At 46.1% G+C, this 19650-nt stretch overlaps 3 protein-coding genes across 14 annotated transcripts in view; 1 reads left to right on the top strand and 2 right to left on the bottom strand.

Moving 5' to 3' along the window:
* The window catches only part of KANSL1L (KAT8 regulatory NSL complex subunit 1 like), a 68175-nt gene extending 64486 nt beyond the window's left edge, over positions 1–3689 (top strand). For 7 of the 8 annotated variants that reach the window (XM_039555430.1, XM_039555429.1, XM_039555427.1 and 4 more), the window contains 3 exons: positions 1206–1359; positions 1949–2251; positions 2345–3689. In XM_039555430.1, the coding sequence (XP_039411364.1) occupies positions 1206–1359; positions 1949–2197 (403 nt within the window). In that variant the 3' untranslated portion in view covers positions 2198–2251; positions 2345–3689. Of the gene's footprint in view, positions 1–1205; positions 1360–1948 lie in introns of all 8 variants that reach the window. The other variant, XM_039555425.1, reaches the window with a different exon arrangement.
* Positions 3690–5485: 1796 nt separating this feature from the next.
* RPE (ribulose-5-phosphate-3-epimerase) lies at positions 5486–10258 on the bottom strand. 5 transcript variants are annotated; one of them, XR_005602387.1, is made up of 7 exons: positions 10101–10256; positions 9891–9970; positions 9672–9811; positions 8946–9080; positions 8701–8787; positions 7741–8280; positions 5486–6019 (listed from the first exon to the last, which is right to left on the bottom strand). XR_005602387.1 is itself a non-coding variant. In XM_039555434.1 (6 exons), exons 1-6 carry the CDS (start codon positions 10220–10222, stop codon positions 8265–8267), a joined length of 576 nt encoding a protein of 191 aa, XP_039411368.1. In that variant the 5' UTR covers positions 10223–10258; the 3' UTR covers positions 7727–8264. The 5 variants fall into 5 exon arrangements, 4 of the variants coding, with proteins under 4 accessions (XP_039411368.1, XP_039411367.1, XP_039411370.1 ...); XM_039555434.1 differs by lacking the exon at positions 5486–6019 and having other exon boundaries at positions 7727–8276; positions 10101–10258; XM_039555433.1 differs by lacking the exon at positions 5486–6019 and having other exon boundaries at positions 7727–8280.
* A 2121-nt stretch (positions 10259–12379) lies between these two features.
* LOC120410324 (protein unc-80 homolog) lies at positions 12380–19650 on the bottom strand. The gene is made up of 5 exons (XM_039555549.1): positions 19574–19650; positions 16870–16951; positions 16257–16368; positions 14917–15107; positions 12380–13845 (listed from the first exon to the last, which is right to left on the bottom strand). The coding sequence occupies exons 1-5, from the start codon at positions 19648–19650 to the stop codon at positions 13576–13578; spliced, it is 732 nt and encodes a 243-aa protein (XP_039411483.1). The 3' UTR covers positions 12380–13575.

Raw genomic sequence — 19650 nt, 5'->3', positions numbered from 1 at the left:
TGACTTTAGCCACCCAGTGTATCATGAGTCCCTCTTCCCTCTCCTGACTCAGATGAAACTCCACAGTGTTCAAAGATGTGTTACTGAAGGGTTCTGGGCTGTGCCAGGGGCCTTACACTTAGAAAGTCATTGTGTTCATTCTCACAGGCTTGCCATCTGGTGCAGAACTCATCAGATTTAAACAGAACCACTAAAAGTCTTGCAAAAAATAGTGTATATCAGAACAAATGTCATAAAACTGCATTTGCAGTTTGGCCCTGAGACAATGATTCCCATAAATCACTTCACAATCTGCCAGGACAAAAAGCAGCCTATAAATGTTGGGATAACTTTTTCTGCTATTTATCATATGCTTGTGTCTACTCTTGGCTGAAAGTGAACCATGACACTAGGAATAAATAGTCAAAGATAGCTTTTTTTAATGCAGGATAAAACTAGAGCTAAGCCATATTGAGGAATTCTGTTAAGCAATTTTGAACATAAACCTCACAACTTCAGAAAGTGTACTGAAAAGTAAAAAGTTCTGTATGTGCCTTAATTTTGAAACTGTGAACTCCTTGGTAAAATCTTAGTGCTGCTTGAATTCAGAAGTAAACTGCTCATTGACATGAGCAAGGTCAAGCTTCCACCTGGCATTTCAGATGCATGCCACTATTTCATATCTAGTTTAAATTTCTATTAGAAGTAGGTCAAAATTTTTAATCTTACTACATTTTTGAGTGCTTTGTACTTGAGTCCAGAGCAGAAGTGATAAGGGAGAGCCCAAGGACTTGTGTCTCAAGTTGCACTGGCACAGTGCTGACAGTGCAGTTTGGACCCCCCCCACTGGCTCCAGTGGGTGATGCTGCTCTCCCGAGTGGAACAGCCTGTGGCTCACTGATTCCTCTTGTTCAAAATCACAGTTCTGGTGAGCCTGTGGAGCAAGATGCAGGAGTGGGACCAGTTACTAGCTGTCTACAGCCAGAGTGTGCCTGTCCCACCCGTTTTTATCCACTTAGTTCCTCCACATAGTGCTTTGCTTTGGCTCCAGCCAACAAGGTTGTCAAGAATCACACCAGTTTTCCTCTGCTCTTTTGGTTTAAACAAGCAGAATGGAGGCAGCATGTATGAAGAAACTGAACATCTGAAAAGAAAATGTGAACTGCTCATGGCAATGTGAAAGGGCAGGGAGTAGCTCTTAAAACTCATTTCTAATTCTGCACTAGATCTTACAGCAAAAATGCTGATGGTCGACACAGCCAGGACTCGGTGCAGAAAGACCATTGCGCTGCTGACCCTGCTCCTGTCCCAACTTTGGAAGCCCACAGCTCTGTATGTTCAGGGATGGCACCACTCTGCAGGGAGAGCCAGGAAGAGAAGGTGGGTGCTTCCAATAGCTTCCAGGTCTGGTCAGTTCTTCAGTGCCAACAAAGAAACCTGAAGATACTCTCCTGTCTCACTGATCAGAATCTCAGGCTGTCACCTTAGTTAATGTGCACTGAACGTAGTACTCCTGTTTAGAACTATATTGCTGTGCTTTGTAAATTAATGCCAGATCTGTCAACAGGTAAAAGTTTCATTGCTCAGTACACATGGCACATGTTTTTGAGGTGAGTATGGAAGGACTGGGTTCAGGCTGGGGTTTTTTCAGGGGTGTTGGCCAAGGTTCCAGACAGGCCTGGTCGTTAGGGGGTCAGGTATCCTGATGGTTGGGCATTGTGGAAAAGAGTTTCTTGCCTGTTCAAGAGTGGGTCTATTATTAGTTCAAAACCTTATGCAGCCAGCTTACATCTTGGTGCCTAGCAGTGTTATTCTTTATCTGAAGAGCCCTGCAAACACTGTAAAGAAAGACACTTGTTTGTTACTTGATAGGAGATGATTCTGTACAGAGTTAATCAGTTCAGACTCAACTGAAATCCCTTTTTATCCTCTATACCCTTTTCCACCTCACTCCTACTCTTCCTTTCAGTCTGGGCTGTGGGAACTTCGAGTCTTTCCACTAAAAGATGAAGAGGTAGAAGCTTTACTGTGCCAAGATCAAGTAACAAATCAGACTGAAGTGTCAACTGCAGCTTTCCCCAGTGACTCTCCCTGCACTCCAGGCACACCCACTGCTTTGCCAGACAATGGCTATCCGCCAAGAAAACAATCTACCCAGGAGTCAGAAGACTGCAAAAGCATTTGCCTGGGAAGCAACAGTACAAGAAAACAAAGGTGACAGGGAATAATGTGGTTCATTAAGAAAGCCAATTAAGGTGGAGAGAAGTGTAAGGTAAAATTTCTCGTTCACACAGCATATGACAGCACAATTCAAAACCTTTATGTTAGCTGCATATAATATATTTTCTTTCTTGCTTTGTAACAGGCAGGATAAATCCCAAAGACAACACTTTCTTCTTCCTGAACCCCAAGAGAAAGTAATTATTTCAAGCTGGAAGTCTAATATTCCCAGTGTTGGGAGTGGGAGCACATAAATCGCTGGCACCATTCACTTTCTGTTGTCATATTGCCACATTTGTCAATAATCATCCTTTACTGTTTGTTTGTTTTCAAATGCATATCTGGTTCAAGTGGACTCTGGTGCACCAGGAAATGCTGCCTACCTTATCCAACAACTTCAGCTGAACACAGAAAAACTACTTGAAAATAGTGGGGATAAGTGATAGCTTCAGATTATTTTCTTGTGTGGCATGACCATGGGGCAAAAACCTAACTGCATGTGTAAGGTAAGGGTAGGTGAGAACCAGCAGTTCAAACCAGGGGATCTGGAAGCCTCGCATCTAGCTTAAGTCGTGTAGTCGGCTCTCAGTAGTGCCAGGGCATGTTTCATATTGATGTCCTCAAGCAATAAGGTAGAAGTAGCCCGCTGCATTGCCATAGTCAATGTATCTCACACCTGGAAAGCAGTGTCTCTGCTTCGGGCCTGTGGGGAGGGAGAGACATGAAGAAAGAGGGGTCAGGTCAAATCAGTGACACACCCCATGGAATACTGTGCTTTGGCTCATCTTACTTCCTTAGTCCTTGGGTAGCTAATGAGGCTCATAATACTTTGCTTTAATATGTTAAAGTCTTGTTCCAATTTCTGTACAGTGCCTTGTAAGAGTCTAGTAAGTATGCCAACATTTGGTGACTAGCTGGAAAGGAAAAGATGATTGATGTCTTGAAGAGCAATAAAAAAAAAAGCCCCAAAGCTTTCCATTGTGATTCTGGATAGATTTTTCATTTCCCAGTGTATTCACAGTGAGAAAACAAAAGCAAGTTGTTTAAACTTGCACCTAATAGCATAGCTTGGAATGTATCTGCAATCCCAAGAGGTATTAACAGAGATTAAACATTGAATGTACGTATAATCCATCAACAGGCAGTTTTTCTGTGTAGGACAGTTGAAGGCAATTTAATAGGAGTCTCTGTTTTTTGTGCAGTTTTCTTCCATGTGTAATATCTGGAATGGCACTGGACAGATGACCCAGCTTTAGTGTCAATTTATTTTTTTGGTCAAAATGACAGGAAATACACACAGGCCATATGAAAACAGTTCAGTAAAGTTTCAACACTACGACCTATTGCTACATTGTAGTTTATTGCACATTCTGATTATTTTTTAAAATACTTTTTTAACACTGGTTTGTCTTAAACTTGAATCTTGCCTCAATGTCTGATACAATCTCTGATGCAAGGTTGTTTTTTTAATTAAAAGTTATTTCTATATATGTTGTATGTAGTCTGAATTTGATGGCTTTTTAGAAGTGAAGAAGTAGCAGCAATACTTCCTCTTGGCACAGAGCCCTGCTTGGCCTACAAGCCCACTGCACCTTTGCTGTGGTACTGATGCTCCACTGATGCTGTGAGGCCAAGGGCCCCCTCAGTGCCTCCGTACAGAGCAGTGTGTTGTCCTCTCTCTTGCCCTGCATGTGCATCTGCTTCCAGGAAAAAGTGTCTGAAAGGTTCATGTCTCAGATGTTTTGCAAGTCTTTTCCATACCCTTATCTACTCCCTAGGAAGCCTGATCTGACCAGCTCTCACCCAGCTTTGTTGTAAGGTATGGGCTTCCTTTGTTGTCTGATACCTGGGGCAGAGGGAAGAATTCTTGCACTTCAGGAGAGGGGACAGACTAAGTAAACCAGCCAGCCAGGCCATCTGCCTTCCATGTCCTGAGAGTGCTGCCAGGAAATGGAAATACAATCCAGTTTACGGGAGGGTTTTTCTTTACTGGAGGGTGGAAACAGAAGGGTGTTAAAAAGGAGGCCAAAGACCCCCTGTGTCGTAGGAGCTGGGTTATCCCAGTTTGGTTAGCCTGGGAAACTGCAGAGCATCGCTGCACTGCAGTTCAGGTCCCAGCCACGGTGCCAAATCATCGTGTGGCTGTGAGGTCAGCCCTGGTGTGGGCTAAAGCAGCTGCTGGGTACCTTGCCCACTACAGGGGCTGTAGAGGTGGATAGTGGCCCAAGCAAGGGGAACCGTGGTTGCTGTGTCCTCTCTTGTATGTTCTTGCCAGCCCTTGTGGGAACTTGCTAGTGCTTCATGAGACAGCAATAAAAAGGGTAGTTAGGCTGAACAGGCACAAGACAGAAGCAAAACATCTGTTTGGTCATTACCCCAGTCCACCTCTGGCAGAAATCTTTTCTCCAACAGCTGCTTCTCAGCTGGCTAGGCCTGTGACAGCAGACTGTGGCTGCTGGAGCACCGTGCCAGAGCTGTTCCTCCTCTCACGGTGCCAGCACAGGGCTGTTACATGCAGTGGTGGTGCACAGGGCTCTGCCATCAGTTGAGCAGGATATGTGCATGTGGCAGGCAGAATCCAGTGGGAAGCGGGGCCAAGAACGGGCAGCATTTCCCCCATCACCTGCCTGCCTCCAGCATCCCTCCATCTGGCAGGGCCGAGTGGGCAGTGTTGTGGGCACATGGCAAGTGAGATGCTTCTCAAGAAGCTGCAGACTTGTGCCCTGCCTTCTCTGTCTCCACTCTGTGTCTTGGCTCCAGACAGGGAGGCACCTGATTTTTCAACAGCCCCATTTCAGTACAGGGACAGGGTTAGAAAACTTGCTAAAACTTGCTGAACTCAACTTGACTCCAGGACCAGCCGTCTCCTTTCATTTCTCCCTATACTGCATGCAGCTGGAATCAGCACTGGTACTCTGGTTTACTGCCTGCAGCCCATGTCCTGGCACAGCTGGGCTCCCACCTCCATACAGTTCAGTTTTGCATGAATGCTGGCGTAATGAGGAAGCTATACCTGTTGTGGGAATGGGCTGAGGGCCAGGCTCATCCTTGAAGCCATAAAATGTGCAGAATCCCCTACTTATTTTCTTTCCTTTTCAAAGTTTTAAAAAGAATAAAACTCCCAACAAAACCCAACCTCTCTTTGGCTGTTAAGATGTGGAACAGCTGTTAGTGCTGCTCCTACTGCTGTGGCTGAAGGTATTACAAAGACTCTGAAATACCAAGTTAAAACATAATGCAGAAAGGCCCCCCCACGCATGAAAGTGAGTGTTTGCAGCTGCACAAAGCCATTTCCCATGTGCTTTATTTACCATGTTCAATCAAGGCATTTTTTTAAACACCTCTTATGTTCTGCTTCCTGCCGCTGTGAGGATTTAAAATGCTTCATCTCTGCATCCAGGACCTTAATGGAATGTAAGCAGAAATAAGAATCTTTAAACCCTACTAAAACTAAGCTCTGTGTGTGTCTCCTGTAGTGTTTTATCTCGCTCAGGGCTGTGGGCTGTACCACTCTGTGCAGCATGTGCAAGCCCAGCATGACTTGGCTCTGTTGTTTTCATCCCGTTTTCCACTTCAGACAGACCTGTGCTGTCAGATCACTCTGGACCACTCTAGACCACGTGCCTCAATACCACAGGCTGTGCTCTCCCTTGTTGCTGAAACCGTATCAGAGGATTGCAGCATCTAATGGACCTGGGGTTTATTCAGCCCCGGGGAGACCATGCAAGTAGCTCTCTGGGTTTTCGTGTCAGCACTCAGTTCCAATCCTGCGACTCAGGGCTTGTTACTGAGCAGGACAACAGCCCCCAAACAGATCACTCTGTAAATGTATAGAGGTGACAAATTGAAACAGTCTTAAGCATTAAAGAACAAGAATCATTCATTACTGGTGATTTCATGGACATGGTCACTAGCAGATTTGACCTTAGATGTGTAAAAGCTGCTGCAGCAGGAGTCGCTTGCATAAACCCACATTGGTGGGATTCAGACAGAAGGAAGCAATTAAGTAATTTTACTTTGTGGGTGTAACGTCTCACCCACACGACTCCTAACCCAAGAGTCAATGCAGGTGCAAATTTACCATCTTTAAAACAATTACAAAATGACTACAACCTATGAACAGAGAAAATACCGTATGGTTCCACAAAGCCTAGTACCATCAATTAACTAGCACAACTTGAATGTTGCCCCCAAATTAATTAGGAAAAAAAGCAGAAAAATAGTTTGATTACCCTTTCAATCCAGCTTACACTCAACTGCAGGAAGTTAATATACTAGAGCTGTTGTCCTACTGCTTTCAACAGCATGAAAAGCCAGACTCCACATCCTGAACTACCATTTTTGTAGCAGCTGGTGGCTGTCCAGCCTGCATTTTAGCTACCAGAGCTGTGACTGTTTGTCCATGCATACATTAAACTCTATGCTGGTTCTTTCCAGAAGCATGGATAAGCTACTCTAACACACACCCAACAGCTCTTGGGACTATAGCCTTTCATGGCCAAGCTTGTTTTGGCAAACCTCTTCTGAAGTATCTCTCAGTACAACAGGTCCAGACAGCTCCATTTTTCTTTTGCTAGTTCCCAAATGGCGTTGCAAGTGGAAGCAGGAAGCAACGTTTGTTCACCTAAACCACAATTAACCATGCAGAAAAAAGTGGCAGTTCAGCCATTTCAGACACTTTTCTAGTGTCTGAAATAGCCTTAGCTCCTCCTGCTTAGCAAGGGCAGTGGCTCTCACTCTGGGGCACCTCACAGGTCCCAGGCTCAGAAGGGCTGCACCAGCTCTAACACTGCCTCAGCAGCTGCCAGGTGACACCTGCCTAGCTGCAGCTGCTGAGCCTCCTGGCCTGGCCCCCCAGGGCAGCAGACTGTTTGCAACCCTTCTGTAATTGCAACTTAAAAGGAAAAATACCACACAGAATACCATGAAATATTAAAGAGTCAACAATCCTAACTGTAGCCATGGGAGACCTAATAATAGCCTGCTTGGTCTTCTCTAGTGCATTGTAACTCACTTTTCACATGCCCAAACAGGCCAGGCTTGCGGACACAGCAAATTGAAGGACTGATAACTATTTGGTTCCACAAGCTGTTTTACAGACCCATCTCCAGGTTATTTCAACCTACGTATCTCTTCAGCAGATACCATTTCTGTATGTTACCATCTTAATCACTTACTCAGACATACGTACACACCAAGGAGACTGAGAGGCAAGATTAAGGTTTTGTTATCTGAAGAATATTAAAGCAACATTCTTCTGAGGAATTCCATCACTTCCAGGAATTTCAGACACAGCTGTCTTAACTGGCTGTTTGAAAGGTAAATGAGAAGATATTCCCCACTCTGTGATCTGGTAAAGATGCTGCACTGACTGATTTGATGCTTGACTTCTGTAGGCCAAATACTTCCAATGCAATAGAGACAAAGGACAGGAACACTTCTACCATCACTGGGATTTTTTTTTAGCCCTCTTAAGCTGCATTTTCCTCGAACTTACTCCCAAAGCCACTCATTTGTGACAGTCAGCTTAAAAGAACTTACCACACCAAGGAAGGGGTGTTTAATGCAGTAGTGGAAAAGTTTTGTAGGAATGCACAGATCAAATGACAAATACAGGCAGCAGAAGGCAGTTTGATTAAGAGTCTTCCACAAGAGAGATTCTTGTGGCGATGCTACACTCTTCTAGCAAGCAACAAACTGACTGTAGTTCAATCCAGTCAGCATTGTTGGAGGTTGTGCCACAAAATCAGCCTCCACAAAATCAAGAGACAGGTTCAAACCACTGAAAGACAGCAAGAATGTTTCCCACTGCTGCTTGCTTCATTGCAGTGAAGGAATGATTCCTCTGTTCAGCAGCAAGAAGTTTCTGTAGTTGGTGTTCATCCAGCCCTCCCTTATGCAGGAGAAAAGGGTTCTCCTGCGTGCCCAGAGCCTTCTGGAACACGGCTTGGGCAGGTCTCATCGATCCAGACTGCGTTTCTGGGCTGCTTCTGAACACACATTCCTGAGGAGGTTGATCACAGACCTCGGGTCTGCGCTCTTCATAATAGCACTGCCAGACACAATCATATTGGCACCTGCCTGGAAGACATCAAACACCCGCTTAGTCACACGGAACAGAGCCACTGCCTACAGCTTGCTTGTAAAACACTGGAGGTGGTTGTGAATTCTGGGCTGGTGTGCAAACAAGTGGGACACACATGACACACCTCTAACTACAATCCCAAGTCAAGTTCAGAAAACACAGCTCTTCCCCAAATAAGTAATTTCTTCATCACATTGCTTCTATTTACACCAACATAAAAGAAACAAAGTTCTCTATCTTAGGGCAGGCTACAATAGCCACTATTAAAAAAGATTAGATCTCAAACAGATTTTGATATTAAATGTGTTTTACAGTTTCCTCTGAAAACTAGAAATTCCTCCTAAGCTTTATTTTCTGGGTGTTGATAAGTCTCTCAGCACAGTGACTGAGAATGCTGCTCTGTTGCAACCTCTTACCTCTGCGCACTTATGGATGGTGTCAGGCCCAACTCCTCCATCCACTTCTATATCCAAGGAGGGAAACTGTGTCCTCAGCCACTGAACCTGAGGAACCAGATAAAAAGGCAGGCACTGAGATCCACATGAGCTGCCACCCTACAGCTTCTTACAGATCTAGACAAGGTTTATCTACTTCACCACTATACTCCGTACTGTTAATTAGCTTTTAGCTCAATAAATAATGAAAGAGAAACATAGTTTACCTTTGGCATCATGTCTTCCATAAATTTCTGTCCTCCGAACCCAGGTTCTACTGTCATCACCAAAGCCATGTCTATCTGATTGGCCCAAGGTGCCAAGTGTTCAACTGTAGTGCCAGGCTTGATGGCCAAGCCAACCTGCAGGAAGGGAAGCCAAATCCAAGTGCACCTTAGGATTCATGCACCTCAGGGCAAGACTGGCCTGAGCTCAGTGTGGATTCCTAAGAAAATAATTACATGTCTGTGTAATGGCAGGAAGAACAGGCCTCTTTATTTAAAAATTCCAGATTTTCTTCACTAAAATTGAAGACTAACTTCATGCACAGTGTGTTAGGGCTGCATGTGCCAATCCCTGACCACCTGAAGTGGAAACAATGAGTTTTTCATAAAATCGTGGAATCAAAATATCTTGAGTTGGAAGGGACCTGCAAGGCACATCAAAGCCAACTCCCCGGCCTTGCACAGACATCCCACCAATCCCACCCTGTACGTGACAGCGGTGTCAAAACGTTCCTGGAGCTCTGGCAGCCTTGGGGCGTGACCATTCCCTGGGGAGCCTGTCCAGTGCCCAACCACCCTCTAGGGGAAGAACCTTTTCCTTATATCTTGCCCAAACCTCCCCTGACACAGTTACAGGTCGTTCCCTCGGGTCCTGTCAGTGGTCACCACAGAGAACCTGCCAGCAAGGCAGTTGTTAGTTAAGCAGGGCACAGTGTGTACTCCCCTCACCTTCATCCCATTCTCCCGAATGTCCTTTATCAGTGCCCCGGGATTGCCCGTCGCTTCTAGATGGAAAGTGTACTGGTTTGCTCCAGCGACTGCCATGGGCTTCACCCACTGCTCTGGCGTGGCCACCATCATGTGCATGTCTGGAAGAGGAGAGCGAGCGGGCAGTGGGGCTGAGTTCCGCTGCCGGAGGGGCAGTGCCCCGCAGCCCCCGGCCCTTACCGAAGAAGGGCTCCGGGCCCAGCCGCTTGCGCAGGCACTCCACGACGGGGTGGCCAAAGGTGATGTTCGGGACGAAGTGTCTTGGGGCCGAAGAGAGAGACGCGCCCGCCCGCAGGTTACACCCCGGGCCGGCCAGGAGGGGAGAGGCAGGCCGTTCCGGCCGCCCCCCGCACCCCCGGCCCGGCCGCTCCCGCCCGCCCCCGGCGTTACCCGTCCATTACATCCAGGTGCAGGTAGTCGGCCCCGCAGTCCAGCATGCGGCTGCACTCAGCGCCCAGCGCCGCCAGGTCACTATTAAGGATGGAAGGACCGATCCGACAACCCGACGCCATCGCTGCCGCCGCGGCTCCTGCTGGGACAGAGGGAGGGCCGGCCGGGCAGTGGGAGGGCCAGGGCGGTGCCCTCGCCATCTTGGGGCCGCTGCTCCGCCTGCGCTGACGCAGCACTAATGGCTCCGGCAGCGCTGGCCTGCCCGTGCCCTCGGGCCCAAACTGGAGGAAATAATAATTATAATAGTAATAACTCTTCTGTAAGTGATCTTAAGTTTCCAACGAAGTGTATTTTGTCCCCCCCAAAGAACAGCTCCAGCCTCACGCTGGGTAGAGCCACTGCCACAGCCCGTTCCCGCGGCACCCCCCACGCCAGGCCTGGGAGCAGATGGGTAAACTTCTAACAAGCGCTGTCGGTATCCCAGAACAAAACCACACATCGAAGTCCTTCGGAGCCCAAGAGACCGACCGTGTTACACAAGAGATTCAAACACAGAAGAACTCTGTCCTTTGCCGTCGTTCCTTTGTATTTAATCCCCGGCACAACGTTTGCATAAAATGCTGAGGCAACGTGACTGACTGACACATGGACAAGACGGGCACAGCTGGACGTTGCTGAACACGACATGCACTTAAGGCGTCTAACACTATGTAAAGCAGCATCGTTTGTCTCCACAGCAGAAATACACTAGTTCTGGTACAGAGATACTGGAGGAAAGCACAGACCAGCTAAAGTACTTTGTATGCCACTCATCAGGACGGCATTAAATGCAACTGGTACTACAGTAGAACAAACACATGGGAAGTTAGGCTGATGGGCTGACTTGTCTGTGCCATTTCTCAGCAATCATCCCACAGAACCAAAGCTAGCTGCCCAGCCACCTGGATAAAACTAAATTACAGATTACATCATTTATAAGATGCATTGATTTCTAGTAGGGTAGACATTAAAAAGAGGCATTTTGGTCCTTGCTATGGCTTACTACTGTGGATTCAGCTGTGACAGTGGAAAATTGAAAGTTATTATATACACTGAATTAAATGAAGTAAATCAAGTTATTTTGTCATCTCTAGAGTAGAGTACTGTGGGAAGGCCTCTACTTTTCATTAAGGAAGATGCTTCCTCATTTTCAGCAGAAAAGGTCACTATAAACTGCACCATGAATTCTGTATGTGTTGTGTCCCAGCTGTTTACTCAGCTCATGTCTGAGGCTTTCCTGCCCCTCAGACTGCCAGTGACCAAGCCTACCTTGGGACATGAAAATGAAGCTGTGGGGTTTTTTCTCATTTGTGCATCAGTGTTAATAATAAAACTTAACATCTGGAATTTAGCAATTCTTGGAGTGACATCTGAGCTAGGAGCTAATCTAAAGCAGCATCCTACAGGTAGCTGGCACAGGCTCCAGTGCACTAAGGAGATAAGAAGCAGTACAGCATGTTTTGGTCAGCAGAGGAAACAGTTTGTCATCCAGGATATCCATGGGGACACTCACCTCCACCTGAACACCCGTCATACAAGACCAGGTACCCTTTGGAGCTGCATTAGAGCACCACCTGTACATTATATAGCCCCATATATGTGGGGGCTATAGGTGGTGTACTATAAAAATAGTTGCCTTTTCAGGCCTGCTTTTTCCCAAGATATGCTGAGATTCTCCATCTCTCACCAACAGAGTAGTAGCAGAACATGCTCAACACCTGGGAGAAAGATGGCCTTTGCTCTCTTCAGAGGTTTAACGTGAGTGAGTTCCCTGCCCAGACTGGTGTGCACAGCTCCTGTCAAATGTGAGCATTTGGCAAATGCCAGGCAGTGCAGCCTAAGGCTCCATGGTCTTCGCAGGCTGAAACCTGCTGTCAGGTGTGTGGTTAATTGTCAAAGCCCTAGGAAAACCTGTGTGCTGCACTACAGCAGCAAGGCAGCTGTTCATAGGGTAGTACTTCAGCTATTTCAGAGCCAGTGAGGAGTCCTTTCTTTGGAGATGGCTAGAAGGATATAATTTCCCTCCTTAGTAAGGCTGGTTTATGATGTGTGTGTCCAAACTGCAATCCCTCAGGAGCCATAGTAGTAGTTAGTGCATTTTAGATACTTTCAGGATGATCCAAAACACCTTCCTCTGCACAATAAGGACACAATTATGAACTCCAGTTAGTCTAACATGAGCCAAAAAAGGCAGTGTGTGATTCCCAAGGGTATCTTTGGGCATTGCTGATGATTTCATGGTTTCACAGCTGTTTTGCAGTTTGCCCATCAGCAGCTAATGGCTAAATTCCCATTTCAGTGTAATTCCATGACGCTGCAGCAAAACCTGTAACTCAGCTGTGACTTCAGCTGATCCCTCTCCAGGGGCCTTCACCTTCTGTGTTACATACGTTTATCTAATACTTGCAGCCATGAACATTATATACATAAAATGGAAGCTTTTAAATACAATCTCAGCACGCCAAAAATAGATTTCATCAAGTTTCTGCCCTGCAATATCCATCTTTTGTTTACAATGTACATATGTATTTATATATATAGGAACACAAAAATACCGTATATAAATATTTACTTTAAATCCCTCTAAGTACATCCAATGACATCAGTGGAGCAGTTGCTTGGGTCCACCCATTCCGGATGTGGTTTCTCAGGGGTTTTTTTAAGCTGCGGAGATGAATAGCTCAGTACATTAAAGCAGGACAGTGTGGGCTATTTGTACCACCTGCAGACCACTCAGCCCCTGCCCATCTGTGTCTGTGCATAGCACATGCATTCCTGCTTACTGTATTTAGTTTTACAGAGCAAATATTTCTGTAGCACAAGAGCAGTATTTTACAGAGTGGAATGGAGCTAACATACAAAAGTAAACTCAACTGAAGTCTGCAGTGCCAAAAAAAAAAAAAAGTCTACTTGCTTTATGGTGCTTATCATTGCTCTGCAAGTTAGAAACAATGGTCCCAGGCTTGAGAAAATCAAGCTTTAGATTGGTACTTTCTGTCAGTGTTTTCACTGTTTTCAAGGTTTAAGAGCCTTGGATTCAGCTACATAGCTGTCCTCTCCAAAACACTACAAAATTAAATCTTGGGCACAGTCTCAGAAGAGAGTTCTCTGTCTCGCACAGTCCAACAGTCCATTACCCAGTGAGGCTGCTGATCACAGTAGATGGCTGTCAGATAAGGGCTCTAGGGACCACGTTTGCCTACACACCCCTCTCCTGAGAATTCTGTACAAACTCTCGGTTCCTGTGGTCCTGCCCTGAACTGAAACAGATCTCACAAACAGAAATTTGCCAGTCTATATAGAGCAACTGGCTGATAGCTATTTCCTGCTTTTGGATCATAAAGTGCTCTTGTTTTAATTAGTTACTATTTAGCAGGGAACTCTAAGGTAAGGTACACGTTTCCTTCCTCTTCCCACTACTGAACTTCCCCAAGAGTTAAACATGAGATTCATCTAGATCGACATCCGTCTCCCCGAGCTCCACATGTGTGAAGCTGAAGTGAGTGGCCAGCAAAGGATTTTCCATCCCGTTGTCCTCACTGATGTGCAGGACAGTGTCCCCATGCTGCAGCAAGCTGGTGGTCTCGAGGCCAGTGTAGTCCTCGGTGTCAGAGAGCTGGGTGGGTGGGGTGCTCTGTGCTGTTGTTGGCCAGGACTCCAAGCCCTCCTCTTTTTCCTTCTCCTTCTCAGCAGAGAGTGCCTCACTCTGCAGTTGAGGAGAGCTGGTGGTCAGGCTCAGAGAAAGCAGGAGGGAGAGGGGCAAAAAAAGGAAAGGAAGGTCTATAAAGTATTTTCTCATTCAGATACACATTTTACCATAAAGAACTAGGCACTTTCAGATTATAAATACCTTAAAATTATACCTTAACAATTATATATTTTTGCTGGTGAATCAAATTTACAACAATGATCAGAAAGGTTATCTGATTTGAGTCATTAACACTTTCTCATTTCATCTTTTTTAGCGTATGTCTTCAAACTGAGTGTAGGCTTAGATTAGATATTAGGAAAAAATTCTTTACTGTGAGGATAGTGAGGCACTAGAAAAGCTTTCCCAGAGAAGCTATGGATGCCCCATCCCTGGAAGTGTTCAAGGCCAGGCTGGATGGGGCTTGGAGCAACCTGGTCTAGTGGAAGGTGTCCCTGCACATGGCAGGGGGTGGAATGAGTCCAAACCATTCTGTGATTCATTCTATGATTCTGAAGTCAGAGATCATTCATTTGTTCATTTGGCAAAGGACATAACCTCAAAACACAATGGATATCTGGGCATATAAAAGTGATCTCAATGTCACTGATGTGTTAAATGGATGACTGGGATTGTCCCTGCACCACCCTCGGTGGGGTCCAACACAGAAAAATGTTGGACAAGCAATTTCTTTCACAATGTGATGCTTTTGCTAAAACAGTCCTGAGGCTTTGATGGATTCCTTCTTTAAGGAGGCATCTCTCAGGAGCAAGCTGTGAAAACCTGTTAAGGACAGCTTGCCTTGGTGATTAGGTCCAGAAGGACACTGTATGAAATGGGAAGATGGAAAGGGAAGATGCAGAAAATATATTTTCAAATTAAGAATTGTTGCACAGATCTGGAAGGGAATGGCTTTACAGAAGCAGGGGGCTGGACAGCAAACAGCCTAAAAAACAGACACACAGGAGGGTTTGCTGTCTTCACTCTCCTGCCAGCTTTCATTACAGTGCTGTAATGAATCTGGTGCTTCCCCGTGCCTGGGATGGAGCAGTGGAGGAACACAGGCTACAAACCCACCAGTCACGTTACCTGGCTGTGGAGATCAGCTACAACGGTGGCAGGTGAGGAAGTCAGCACAGGTTTGCTGAGGGGCTCCTGCTGGCTGGTGGCCTGGGGGCTGCTGCGGCTGCAGCCCGGCTGCTGTACCGGCAGGTCCACAGCACAGGTTGGGGGTGCCTCAGGCTGGACTTCCGTGAATGTCACCGACCGCTTCTGCTCCACTGAGGGTACAAAGCCCAGAAAACTGAGGGTTAAAATTTGGGGAAAAAACACAAGAAAAGAAGAGAGACAATCCCTGGAGTTTTTACAACTAAGACAGGATTCATCCAATTTTTATATAAGCTGTCTAATTGGCATCTAATCTAAAAGCCTTTTACCCTGGGCTTCCACTACAGCCACAGCAAGACTCTGGGATCACCTGAAGTCTAGCCAGCACACCTATCCTTGTCATGGTTTGGTGAGAAAAATACCACCCATAACATCTATCCATTCCAGAAGAATACACTGAGTTGAATCCCATGTGAGTTAGGCACTTCTGCCCTCAAATAAAAAAGAAAAACTGGCATGCAAAAAGATAGAATTGCCCAAGGTTTTGCAGAACATCTGAGAAAAGAAAGTGCAGCAGATAGCCCCTCATTCCTGCAGACTAAGTCCACTAGCCAGGAGTAACAGAAGAGCACAGAGTAAAGACAGACTAAAATCCTAACAGTAAAACTGATATTCCTGTTCCTGCTCTTAATTATTTTTGGCTAACTTTTATGTTTCAAACATCTCCAACAGTGCTGTTGCCCCAGCATAGTCCTGCTGAGCAGTTAGAAACCCAGGAAGTTCACAAGTAACCTTTGCTCTTCCAGATGTTTCCTCCAAAGCTCACTCCAAATGGTACAGAATACAGCCACCTGCTCAGCTTGGCAGTGCTGACTCCTGGAAACATACAGCACAGACTGAAGCAGTCCTACATTCATTTCCATATACAATCCTTAAAGCTCTGCACTGCTAAGCTTATGATGGGACATTTTCTTCTTTCTACTACTCTCAATAGCATCTTTCAAACTTGCACATCTGGAGGTTTTGGGTAAGGCATCCTGACTAGAGGAAACCCATCCCCTAAATTCTCCACAACTCCTGGAAACAAAGTAATTCATTGTCCATATCCTGTTTGACCTTGAAAACTTCTGGAGAAACCATCAAAGTGTTTTGAGGGGGTGGATTTCTGATAGGATATCCAGGTACTAGGAAAAAGTATAGAGCTCCCGGAATTTCACTTTAATATAAGCTAGTAACAACCTGCTATTCCTTTAAGCTAAAACCACAGCCTTTTCTACTTTCCAGTGTGGAGCGCTGGTTTCGGAAATGCAGCATTGCCCTACCACAAGGTTTTGGCTTTGGCTGGATGCTCCGTCGCGTGGTTGAAAGTCGAGCTCCGTGACGGCTCCGAGGTTCAGTTTGAGTTTTCTGACGTGACAGCAGCGGTCGTCGAAGCTAAACATTGGAAGAGAGAGTTAGGTTAATGTATGTTCACATATTGCACAACTTCTTCTCTGAAAGGAGAACAGATCATCACTGTCTGTACCTCTAGATGTCCATTCACTCTACTTTTAGCAGATATGTGTTTTAAGGTTTCCATGGATCAGACATCTCCTTCATATGAACCTCTGGGCTTTGTGCCTTTTCAGTTTCAACACTGAATGTAATGCAGTGCAGGTTGCATAACCATCATTTAATAATAAGAAAAAAGCCTGCAGAGGACAAGATTGAGGAATTTAAAACAAAGGGTACCTCCTCTCTTAGGGATTTGTCTGGCTTCACAGCTATGATTTGTGCTATGGTTCCTGCTAAGTCAAGGGACTGCACTAGTATAGCAAAAATTAGGTAGAAGGGACACATCACATCCACATACCGTGTGCAAACAGCCACATACGAGAAAAGCCAAACCAAATCACACAGCAAGAGAGAAGTTTTGTTTACTGTCTGTGTCCTCACCTGCCGTAGGCCTCTCTTCCGCCCCAGGGGCTGCTGCAGAAGGAGGTTCTGTTGTCCTGGCTCGCTCTGCACACTTCCCACCCTGTTAGATGTTGACAGCATTAGGCCAAGCACAGAAGCACACTGCATAACTAGTACGTTTCCTGGCAATTGGGACTAAAATAAATAAATAAATAATAGATCGACCAACCACTAATGGCACAGTCACTTCAAAGAGCAGCACTATCTTTGAAGGACGGGAGGAGACATGTCTGTTGGGTTGTGGCTTCCGGGGCTTAGGAAAGGGTGGGAGGTGGAGTCATGGCATTCAGGACTTGGCCACACACAGGTAGCATCCTGTTGCTGCCTGCTCTGAGCTTCCCCTCCCCCTCCCAAAGATACGTGCTCCTGCATGTGCTCTGAGCTCCTTTGTTCTAAGCGCGGGGAAAACCAAATGTAACTCAAGCTCTTTAGCAGTGTCTGATTGGCCGGTCACCCCGGGTCCGCCCCCAGTCCTCCCCTTTCCCCTTCTCCTAATAAAAGAGATGGTCGAGGGAGGCCCCGCCCTCTCTTGGCTCAGCTATCTTCCTGTGAACATCTCTGGTTGTCTGTCTCATTTGAAAGCTTCTAACCGTAGGAAATTGAGCGAGCAGGGAGCTATATTTCTCCCTCTTTGCTTCTGGCTGATGGTATTTGCTCTGCAGCTGATACAGGTACCGATTTTAGAGCTACTTAAGTGCTAGATCGCCCGTGCTACCTCTCAAGGCTGCTCGAGGCTTTCTAAGGCATTGAAGTACAAGCGCTAGCCGGTATAAAGCTGAAAAGATGCCTTCCACAGTATCCAAATATAAATAACTGCAGATTTCAGTTTTCAGTCATTGATTGATGCATCCCACTGGGCAGCACTCACTTCTCTGCATCCTTTGCCACATCAGTGAAGGCAGGAACATCAGCTTCCTAGCTCAAAAGCCTTCTTGTTTGCTTTTCCTTTTTTCAAGGACAATGTCGTAAAAGCTATTGTTTTTCTTCCCAAATAAGACTCCATGGCCTCATCACAATTTTGTCATCTGGTTTTAATTTCAATTTAAGTCAACAAACAAAAAGCAAACACAAAGTGACAAAGGATCCATTCACATAATGGATGCATGAGTTATGTGAACAAGGTCCCACACTCAACACTTGCAGCCTTAAGTATTTTTGTGGCTAACAAAAGAGACAAGTAAATGAAAATTAGAGGTAGATAGACAGATAGATCGCTAGATAGCTAGATAGCTAGATAAATACAGCTTTTTGGTTTTTAATATATTGGCACAAAATATCTGAAAACCTGCAGTAGAAGAAACTTTAGCAATAAAACATACTCTACTATGTACCACCTCATACTACCATTCAACTGACCATTCAATCTACTTAATATAGAAATACCATCCTCCCCTCATTTTTATCAAAGCACTGTATTACTCTGAACACTGGACATTTAGCAGTCATAAAACACTTTAGCTGAACAAACTGTGTCTGAGAGACTTATGACTACAATAGTCACTAAGTGACATTTAAGATAGACTTCTTTTAACTCAGGCAGCTGCTTTTTTAGGCCAGACTGGAATCCACTGAGCAACATGTCCTATTTAAGCAACTTCCAGCTATATCTCGCATACACACTGTTGAAGATTCAGTATTGCAATCCATTTTGTCTTTGGTTTGCATTAATCTAAAGGAAAACAACATTCTTTTTCTAGATACTTCTCTTGGAGTTCCCTGGAGTTTGTCAGTACCACCAACAGAATGAAGGTTAATCACCTGACCACACAGGGGTGGAAGAAGAAGACAAACCTAGGAACATGGTCAGACAAGACATGTAGGATGTCTGTGGAGAGGCTTAAAAAGCTCTGTCTCCTGAGCAGCTCATTCTTCACTTTGGCAGAAGTTACCGATTGTTCTTAGAAGGTTTGGCGGAACAGAACATGGAGAGTTTCCTGCTCTGCTTTGGGGCTCTTGGAGTTTAGGATTTTTCCTTTTGTTTCTTTCTCTCATGGAATTTTGTCCCATCTGTCGCTAAGAAACCATAAGGACCGATACTTAGGAGAGACAAAAGTTTCCACTAGAAAGGTGCGGCTGGCCACTCTCTTAACTGGGGGTTTCTCTTGGAGGGGCAGAGATACCATGAGAATTGGGCTGGGGGAAAAGGGGCTAGGCACAGCTCCTTGCTTTCTTGCTCTCTAGGCTTCAGAGGAGGACGGCCGAGCTGCTGCTAGTGGGGGTGGGGGGAGGCGGCGGGGATTCGCTGCTGCTGCCAGAGCCCAGCCCTGTCCTGTTTTCTCCTGCCCCGGGTAAGCCTTTGCTCGTGAGAGCAGCCATTTAACTGGGACCTTATTGGAACACTGTCTCACTGGAAAGGACCCTTGCCATCTGCTCAGGTGCCTCAGGGGAAGACCGGGACCCTGACCCTCCTCCCCCTTCCCGGAGGGCACGTCTTCCCAGCTGCCTGTGGCAGCTGCTGTGGAGGAGCCCAGCTGCCACTGCCCAGCTCTGCTGCTTTCTGCCACTGCCTCGGGCTTTTTTTGCTGCACTGTAACACACCCCCCCTGCCTGCTGGGACACCCCATGGCCCCTGCTACACCTGCAGAGTGTCTGCTACCTCTTGCTTGCTACTCCGGGTGAGCCTGCCCTGCTATTCCAGCCGCTGCTCCAAGGTTCCTGCTGCAGCCCATGTTTGCCATCCAACCTGTCCACCATCACCACGTGACAGGAGATGCAGCCGAGCCCGTGCCACAGCGCCCCCTGCAGGCGCGGGGGAACCAT

Source organism: Corvus cornix, chromosome 7 (assembly GCF_000738735.6).
Source record: "Corvus cornix cornix isolate S_Up_H32 chromosome 7, ASM73873v5, whole genome shotgun sequence".
NCBI classification, from domain to species: Eukaryota; Metazoa; Chordata; class Aves; order Passeriformes; family Corvidae; genus Corvus; species Corvus cornix.
The sequence above is the reverse complement of the archived record's forward strand: the minus strand, read 5'-3'. Positions and strand labels throughout refer to the sequence as shown.